General features: G+C 49.1%; 1 protein-coding gene across 1 annotated transcript; it reads right to left on the bottom strand.

Annotated features, from left to right (window-relative positions):
- Positions 1-1,942: 1,942 nt before the first annotated feature.
- Positions 1,943-2,825, bottom strand: LOC123446354. Its single transcript, XM_045122999.1, has one exon. It carries the CDS (start codon positions 2,782-2,784, stop codon positions 2,368-2,370), a length of 417 nt encoding a protein of 138 aa, XP_044978934.1. The 5' UTR covers positions 2,785-2,825; the 3' UTR covers positions 1,943-2,367.
- Between the last annotated feature and the right edge of the window lie 7,423 nt (positions 2,826-10,248).

Genomic DNA, 10,248 nt, shown 5'->3' with positions numbered 1-10,248 from the left:
CTCGGGTCCGCTAACACCAACGTTTCCGATCCACATGCGTCAACAGGTCCAACCGAAGAGCATCACCGACTTATGACAGGCCTTGGGCCCTCTCCCCTCAAAAGACTAGCCTATTAGGAGGGGACACTCTCACCCTTATAAGTCGTGTTATGTCTCCTCCCACAACCAATGTGGGACTAAACCCAACAATCTCCCCCTCACACATCGGTCACCCATGGGCCCGCTAACACCAGCGTTCCAGCCCACCTACCATGACCGACCACTCGCTGCGTCTACCAAGATCTATTCCGGGCACCTAGGCTCTGATACCACTTGTTACGCAATCCCGTGTCCGCTAACACCAGCATTTCCGACCCACATGCGTCAACATGCCCAACCGAAGAGCAACACCGACTTATGACAGGCCTTGGGCCCTCTCCCCCCAAAAGACTAGCCTATTAAGAAGGGACACCCTCACCCTTATAAGTCGTGTTATGGTCACCCATGGGCCCGCTATCTTCAAAACTAGATCCCATATTAACATGTTTTGGTAACTTTTTTTTTCGTACTTACTTGTCACATTATTATTCACTTAGTTGTCAAATTAAATCATCTTGGTTGTCAGCTTGATAAACAATAATATAAACCACTAAAAAACTTGAAGCATGGTACTTGTGCATTTTCTATCTTTTTTGTACCAATTTAATGCCCACTCTGTAGTATTACATAGCATTGCAATGCTTTAAAAATATATAAAATGTTTCTGTAACTATGTATAACTTTTATGACAACTGTACATGTATAATATGACAACTATGATGATGTAATTGTGGCAACCGGTAACGCAGGAAAAAAATTCATCAAAACATGTCAATATAGGATCTTGTTTTGAAGGCCTCACCGAAACGAACATAGCGGTGGAAACGGATCTCTAATCAAATTATTGGTTTGTGAGATAAATTATTTTTAAAATTTAAAAAATAATATATTGTGATGATACCAGTACGAGGTAGAAGATTTTGACAAGCATGCATGTATATTCTATATTTTATATAAATAAAAGTTCATTAAACGTTGGATAGTAACTACATGAAGAAAAAAGTGCATGCATGCATGCATGTAGCCCTGGGCGCAAGCCGCCGCACGGGAATGGCCTAGTGTTGCGTCCCTCATTAGAATTTCCCTTCATTGTTTTTTCTTACGACAAAGTGAGATACGAAACCACCCTTCAATTGGAGGCACCAAATAAAAGTGTACATTATTTTTTTCTTTAAGAGTACGTGAATGACATTATCATATTTTAATTTTTATAGAAGACGAAGAATATTTACATCAACTCTAGAGTGACATAGACATCTCTGTAAATTGGACCCAGAACACATACATCAATACCCATACCCTAAGTACAATCTAGGCTACTCTCTCATGAAAGGGTCTAAATGTTACACTTCCTGGGTTGTCAACTACAGTAACCTAGGTGATCAAGCTACAATCATCACAAGATTAAGCTAATTCATTTTTGCTAAACAGTGTTAGATCATTTTTAAATCATATCTCATTTCAGTTTTTAAAAATTCAAGACTCATTTAATAAGTGGTTTTAATATTTTGCAAAACTGAAAAATAAAATCATGCTTGGGTTACAAATATTCACTTGGTATTTATAAAATTGTAGCCAACTTTTTCCTAGTATTTTGTTGCCTCTAAAAACAATTCATAACACATGCCAAAACTATTATTTAATTGCCTTTTGAATTATAAAAATATAAAACAAATTTAGTTGCCCTCAATTTTTATGATACTGTCTCTTATTGCATTTGTAATAATGGGCAAGTTACCTACTCTGTTCCTAAATATAAGTCTTTTAAGCGATTTCACTAAGGGTGTACATACGAAGCAAAATGATTGAATCTATACTCTAAAGTATGTCTATATACATCCGTATGTAGTTCACTAGTGAAATCTCTACAAAGACTTATATTTAGGAATGGAGGGAGTAAATTTTTACATATAAAAATAAGGATAAATATTGCAAAACAATCGCATCTATAAAACAAACAGAACATTTCAAAGGGAAAAAGGCCGCTCCCCTTTTTTCCTTGGGCCTTAGCCCATTGCCCCTCAGCCGGCCCACCTAACCCCTGTCGTCCCTAACCTCTCGCTACAGGGACACGGGGGCTGGATGCCCGTCACGGCACCCCGCAGGCCATGCGCCGACTATCGATGGTCGGCCCCTCCCCTTTAGAACGCCGACGTCCCACGACCTCGCTCCCCCTCGCGCCCCCACCGTTCGTCCCCTTTCTGCCCCGAGCTCGAGCTCGGGCTCGCCGCGGCCGCGCCGCCCAGTTGTCGCTACCCCGTCGTCACCAACGCGTCTCCGGCCTCCTCCTCATCGGACCTCCCCGAGCCTCACCGCCCCCGCCATCGTGCACCGCCGGTGAGGCCGCCTCGCCTCGCCCCGCTCTTCTTTTCCCGCAGCTGCTCGCCGTCCCCGGCTATCACGCACGACCACGCTCGCTGCGCACGACCGCGCCCGTCCCTGCCCGCGCGCGCCCTGGCCGCACCGCTGCACCGCACGCGCGTGCGCACGCCGCACCCCGCATCGGCCTCGCGCCCACGCTGCCTGCTCACCAGCCTCCTGCCATAGTTGCTGCCTTGCCCCGTGGCTGGCCGCTGTAGCTGCTCGCCGCTCGCCGGCCGCTGCTGCCCTACCTCCGCCCGCCGGGCCTCCCCGCTGCAGACCCTGCCCTCGGCCGCGCGCCGCCGCAGACGCCCTCGGCCGCGCGCCGCCGCCGCAGCCGTCCATCAGCGCGGGGCCGTGCCCGCATCCGCCTCCCCATGTTAATTGGGGCCTAATTAATTAGCCCCATTAACCCCCCTTTCTAACCCTCACTAACAATCTCGGCCCACCCGTTAATTAAACTAGTTTAATTTAATTTAATTTTTTTGTTAACCCAACAGAGGCTGACCACTGGGTCCCATTGGACATGAAAGTTGCTCAGAAAAATCCAACGAATCCGGATAAGTTATCCGTTCATCTGTCACATGCCTCTAGCATGATGAACATGAACATTTTGGCATTAGGATCATCTATCTGTTAGAGGCAAGAGACCCAAGACATATCGTTAGATATTCTTCCGCTGTGTTTGCAACACTTAGTATTGCGTTAGTTCATCCTTAGCATTGCATGTTGCCATGTCATGCATCGTGATGCATTTGCTTGCTTTTATATTTATTGTTTCCCCCCATCTTTTCTCTGATGGACACCGAAACTGACGCTACTGCTGGTACGATTACACCGTCGATGACCAGCCTTTTGCAGCAGAGCAAGAAGGCAAGCAACCCCCCTTGATCATTTCGGTATCGCCCAATTCTTTCTCTCCCATGCTTGTATTAGATTTTGCTCCTGTTTTTGTTAAACTACTGTTGTACCCTACTGCATATTAAATGCTTAGTATAGGTTGATTAGTGATCCCCAGTGATCCCACTGTGTCCCAGTTGCCCGTGCTTCATCATCGAAGACTCGACTTGAAAACTCGAAGACTCGATCATCTTGATCGACAAGCCAGGCCCATCACATCACCTCACACCCCTCAATTGTACGACCGTGCAGAGCTACTATCGACTACCGAAGGTAATACCCCATAATGTACTCCTGATGTGAACTTTGTAGTGTAGTAACGAGAGGTTCATTACAGAGGGTGATTCCTTCTTCACCACTTCCGACAACGGTTCTCTCGTGCAACCCTCAAGCGTGAACCATCGAGGGTGATTCCTCCCGGGTCACCTTGACGGTTACATCGATTGGAATCCATCGAGGGTGATACCCCGGATTCCTTTGATGTTATAGACACACGGTTACTTTAACTTTACTACTTAAACATGATGAGATGTGTGGAGCGAGTGGATACCCGCGTGATAGTGACGAGGCGTGGCCGGGCATTCTTGGCCCTTGCCACAAGTCCTCGAGACGGGGCGATGGGACCACATATCATGGATCATTGATCGTCATCGCAGTTAACAAAGCATTAATGGGTTTGGATATTTGATCTGGGAAGGCCTCTAGCCTGTTTCGCACTAACCACCACGCGAGAATAAGTATGGGCACTCTATGTTGTACATTTGCCCGAAAGCTCTTAAGATGTCATAGTGAGAGGCACGTGCGCGGGTGGCCGGCGTAAGCACCGTCTTTGTATAAAGAGGTGCCAGGACTCACATCGGCCGTCCTCGCAACGCGCATGATTGTGAAGGGTGATTGGCCCATGACCCCTTTGCGATTAGGATGTAGACTGGCGTGTGGCGTCTCTGTTGAGATTAGGTAGGACTACGACGTGTTGATCACCCGAAGTCGGGCATTACCCAAGCAAGTGTGTCCGGCCCGAGTTAATCGAGCGTGTTGGGTAAGTTTGTGCACCCTCGCATGGAAATATATCTATTCGAATAACTGTGTCCACGGTAACGGACACTCAGAGTTGTATCCTGATCTAATAAAACTAGAAATGTGACTTAATTGAAATGTTAGCTCCGATTTTGCTTTCTAGCAGGGAGTCAAGGAAGGATCTCTAGGTGTTACTTAATAAACTAGCTACATTTTACTTATGCTGATCTACACTATTCTATTGCTGCAAGCACTGAAGCTACTAGTCTTTGATAGGACTAGGTCTTCTCTCTATTATCGCATTTCTGCAGCCAGTCCAAAGATATAGCCCCATTCCTTTGATACTGATGCGTAGTTAGCATAGTTGTGTTGTCAGTCTTGCGAGTACTTTGGATAAGTACTCATCGTTGCTTTGCTCCCCTTTTTCCTCTTCATACGATTTCCGCGACCAGATGACGGAGCCTAGGAGCCAGTTGATCCCGTCGATGACTACTACTACTCTGACGAAGCCTACTACTATGTGGAGGCCGCTCACGACCAGGAGTAGTTAGGAGGCTCCCATGCAGGAGGCCTTGCCTTTTCGATCTGATGTTATGTTTGTGCTAGCCCTCTTAAGGCAAAACTTGTTTACTTATGGGTGTACTCATATGTTGTTTGCTTTCGCTGACTTGTTTGTATTCGAGCCCTCGAGGCCCCTGACTTGTAATATGAAGCTTGTATGACTTTAGTTTGTGTATAGAGTTGTGTTGTGATATCTTCTCGTGAGTCCCCAATCTTGGTCATACGCATTTGCGTGTATGATTAGCATACAACTAAGTTGGGGGCATCACACTAATTCACCAGCATCGCTGATGGGGTCATAGCCCTAGGGTAGGGTCATATGCCTGACCTATAAGTCCTACCCAAGGGCACCTCATTATTAGCTTAAGGGTCACAAGATACTTACTGACTGGATTAAGACAACCTCTGATCCACTCGGTAGGTTACCTAATACTCGACGACTGGATTCCACTCGGTAAATACCAGAAGCCAGTCGACATACAAGCCACAAGCCACTCCAGCGAGGCTAACGGTCAGACGTTAGACTACTGTAGTTAAAGTCCTTTATGGCATACTTACCTGTAACGTATGCATCCAATCCCACTTATTACACCCTTGAAAGGTGGACACTTATGAGGGGCAGTGCACTCTATATAAGCCACCCCTCCTCTCTGGTACAAGGGTTCGCATTCTGTAACATTCATATTCCACTCGACACCAAGCTCCAAGAGCACTGAGACGTAAGGCTGTTACCTCCACCGCAGAGGAGCCTGAACTCATACAACCTTGTCGTAGCTAGGACTCTGCCCTCTACTTTCGCACCCTACACATCTACTGTCACACTTATATCCACGACAGTTGGCGCCCATTGTGGGGCAGGCGTCTAGGCGACTTCCGACAAGTTTGCATTTTTTCCTCTTCGCCATGTCTTTCGACAGTGATTTGTGTCTTGGCCACGAGATCGTGTTCGGCACACTCGTCTTCATCACCGACGATTCGACATGGCTCCAGGAGGCGCCTCTCGACGTCGAGGCGCTTCCAGTCCGCGGGGCGACGTTCTTCCGCGCCAGTTCTTGCAGAGTCCTTCTTCGCCAACCTCGACTCCGATGTCGACTATGCTACCCATCGCACGTCGCAACAAGCGATCCGGTCGCTCACGGCTCTAGCGGTGGGTGCGTCATGCACTCGCGCGTCAAGCATCTTCGCCGCAGGTGGCAACAATCGAACCTGCTACACCTCCGTGTGCTGCATCCCACTCGGTGTCAGATCCGTCTGGCCCTCCTTCCGAGTGTGAGAACTGCAGCCCTGCGGCAGAGGTTTTCATGGCTGGCTCACACGAGAGCCCGCCAAGGACCAATCGGGACAAGCGGGAAACTGGAGAGACTACGGGTGCGCGTCATCATCCGCGCCCCCAGCATCCGGTCGGCGATCTCATCAGGTCGACAACATCGAGGTATTCCGCATGCCTATCCTCAACTTGGCTGCGGCCGCAAGGATTGCAGACTCCATCCAGCCGTCAAATTCATCAGCATGCAGAGGAGTGCAGCAGATCCGTGCCCTGTTGCAGGCGGCGCAGCAGCAGAATTCCGCTGTCTCTCAGTCTCACAACAGACTGCACAACAATTCCGTCCGAGCAGACACAGTTCGGTCGGTTTACAACCCGGGTTCTCCTCAGCGTCGCAGAGGAGGAGATCACTGAGAAGATCGGTAGAGACCAGTGGCGGAATCCGCTTCCCCCCGAGTTAAATCGTGATTATCGCTATCACTCGCGCTCTCCTCCGCGGAGTGGTTCGTATGCGCCCTGGCGCAACGACGAAAGGCGATCGGTGGTCGACGACCACGACCAGAGGCGTGATGTAAGAGATTATCTCACTCAGAAGAGAGTTGACAGAGGCCGAGCCCATCGTGACGGATACACGGCGATCGTCCGAGTGGAAGTGGCTCTGTCATCTCTAGGCCTGAGTGTTTCAGTCGAGCAATCCACTCCGCTGATATTCCCCCCAACTTCAGGTTGGCGGCCGGAATAAGCAAGTTCACTGGAGAGTCCAAGCCAGAGACGTGGCTAGATGATTACCGAGTGGCAGTTCAGATCGTCGGCGGCAACGACAATGTTGCGATGAAGCACTTACCCCTGATGCTGGATGGTTCGGCCCGTGCCTGGCTAAATCAACTGGCTCCATCAAGCATATACTGCTGGGCAGATTTGTCCCGAGTGTTCATCAAGACCTTCGAGGGAACCTGCAAGCGCCCTGCTGGTCTCTTAGAGCTGCAACATTGTATCCAGAAGCCAAGTGAGTCTTTGTGCGATTACATCCAGCGCCGGACCACTCTTCATCACACTATGGAGAACGTCACCGAGCATCAAGTAGTCTGCGCTTTCAAGGCAGGCGTCAGGTACCGCGAGTTGTACTTGAAGTTTGGTCGGACAAGAGATATGTCTATGAACAAAATGATGGAGATAGAAACTTGCTATGCCAATGGAGAAGAAGAAGACCGCCTCCGTAGCGGCAAAGGCAAATCAGTCGACGGAGATGCCAACCGAAAGCAGACGCAGAAGTTAGAGCGCACTCCTCCGACAGAAGCAGCCGCTCTCGGAGTGGGAAAGTTCAAGGGAAAAGGCAAGAGCCAATTCCCCCCAAAGAAATTCAAGAAGCAGTCGGGACCAGATGTCCTTGATCAGCCATGTGCGATTCACGCGAAGGTAGATGAAGAAGGCAACACCATCGTGCCTAAACATACCACTCGACAGTGCAGACTGTTGATCCAGAGGTTTGGAGAAGATCAGTCGAGTGAGAAAGACCAAGAGAAAGAAGATGAAGAGCAAGAAGACCAGTTCCCGAAGGTCCATGCCACTCTGATGATCTTCGCTGATGTCGAAAGCAAGAGTCGACTGAAGGTGGTCAACCGAGAGGTCAACATGGGGGCTCCTTCCACCCTGAAATAAATCAAGTGGTCGCAGACTGCCATCACCTTCGACCAGTCGGATCACCCGCCGCATGTCCCCACTCGAGGACGTCAGACTCTTGTTGTCGACCCGGTGGTAGAAGGAGTTCGACTCCGCAAGGTTTTGATGGATGGAGGGAGCGGCTTGAACATTATCTACGCTGACACTCTCAAAGGGATGGGCATTCCAATGTCCAAGCTCAGCGACAACAATATGCAGTTTCACAGAGTGATCCCAGGGAAGAAGGCTGTTTCACTCGGTCAGATCGCGTTGGATGTTGTCTTCGGCTCCGACAAGAACTTCCGCAAGGAGAAACTCACGTTCGAGGTGGTGGACTTCTAGAGTACTTACCACGCCATACTTGGGCGACCAGCATATGTACGTTTCATGGCCCGACCATGTTATGTTTATTTGAAGATGAAGACGCCATGACCGAAGGGAGTCATCACCATCACTGGTGATTGGCAGAGAGGAGAAAAATGTTTGCAGCAAGGCTCCAAGATCGTCGACTAGCAGATGGCAATGGCAGAGCTCGATGAGTACCGACAGACAACAGATCCCGCCGAGCTGATGCGCGCGAAGAAGCCAGCTTCCGAGTCGGCATTCCAGTGGGCGGGCGAAATCAAGAAAGTCAGCATCCACCCGACGGATCCTACAGCTGCCCCGACCAACATCTCAACAACCCTTGACCCTAAATAGGAAGCCGAGCTCATCCAGTTCCTCCATGAGAACTGGGACATCTTTGGATGGAAGCCCGCTGACATGCCTGGTGTACCCAGGGAACTGGCTGAGCATCGACTGATGGTCGACCCCAAAGCTCGACCGGTCAAGGAACATCTGCGTTGGTCCGCCACGTAGAAAAGGAAAGCAATCGGCGAGGAGGTGGCCAAGCTCCTAGAGGCCAAGTTCATTCGCGAGGTTTACCACTCCGAGTGGCTCGCGAATGTTGTCATGGTGCCTACGAAGGACAAGTCACTCCGAATGTGCATCGACTTCAAGCATATCAATCGGGTCTGCCCCAAAGACCACTTCCCACTCCCCCGCATAGATCAGATCATCGACTCGACTGCGGGATGTGAGCGATTGTCTTTTTTAGATGCTTACTCTGGGTACCACTAGATCCGTCTGTATGGCCCAGATGAAATAAAAACAGCCTTCATCACCCCTTTCGGGTGCTTCTGCTACATCACTATGCCATTCGGTCTCAAAAATGCAGGAGCCACATTTATGCGCATGATTCAGAAATGCCTCCTCGACCAGATCAGTCGGAGCGTGGAGGCATACATGGACGATATCGTAGTCAAGTCACGCAAAGGTTCTGACCTGCCGACTGACTTGGCTGAAACGTTCGCCAACCTTTGAAGGTACGATATCAAGTCAACCCATCCAAGTGCACATTCGGAGTCCCCAGCGGCAAGTTACTCGGTTTTCTTGTTTCCGAACGAGGAGTCGATGTTAATCCCGAAAAGATCGGGGCAATCGTCCGAATGAAAAGCCCTGTGCGAGTGCACGACGTCCAGAGGCTTACATGATGTTTGGCAGCATTAAGCAGGTTCATATCTTGACTCGGAGAGAAAGCCTTACCATTATACCGACTCACGAAGAAGTCAGGTACCTTTGAGTGGACTCCCGAAGTAGAAGTTGCATTCATCGAGTTAAAGAATCTGCTATCCACCCAGTCGGTTCTTGCAGCTCCGTACAACAAAGAGCCACTCCTCTTATACATAGCAGCTACAAATCAAGTTGTTAGCACAGTCTTGACAGTCGAACGAGAGGAGGAAGGCAAGGCTTACAAAATCCAGCACCCAGTATATTATGTTTTTGAGGTATTGACTCCTTCCAAGCAAAGATATCCCCACTATCAGAAGCTCCTTTATGGGATTTATATGACTGCGAAGAACTTAGCTCATTGTTTTCAAGATCATTCGGTGTCTATGGTCAGTGATGCCCCATTGTCTGAAATTCTTCACAATCGGGATGCAACGGGCCGAGTGACGAAATGGGCAATGGAACTATTATATTGTGACATAAAGTTCGAAGCCAAGAAAGCCATCAAATCTCAGTATCTGGCAGATTTCATGGCTGAATGGGTGGAACAATAGCAACCAGCCCCTACTCACTCGACACATTGGACTATGTTCTTTGACGGCTCAAAGATGCTGAGTGGTTCTGGTGCAGGCATAGTCCTCATATCACCAAAAGGCGACAAGCTTAGTTATGTATTGCAGATCCACTTTGATTCCTCTAACAATGAAGCAGAGTATGAACCTCTCCTTTATGGGTTGCGTATGGCCATTTCACTCGGCGTCCGTTGCTTAATGGTATACGGTGACTCAGATCTAGTGGTTAATCAAGTAATGAAAGAGTGGGATGTGAGAAACCCTGCCATGACTGGATACTGCAACGCA

The sequence above is a fragment of the Hordeum vulgare genome, chromosome 4H (assembly GCF_904849725.1).
Source record: "Hordeum vulgare subsp. vulgare chromosome 4H, MorexV3_pseudomolecules_assembly, whole genome shotgun sequence".
In the NCBI taxonomy this organism is placed as follows: Eukaryota; Viridiplantae; Streptophyta; class Magnoliopsida; order Poales; family Poaceae; genus Hordeum; species Hordeum vulgare.
The sequence above is the reverse complement of the archived record's forward strand: the minus strand, read 5'-3'. Positions and strand labels throughout refer to the sequence as shown.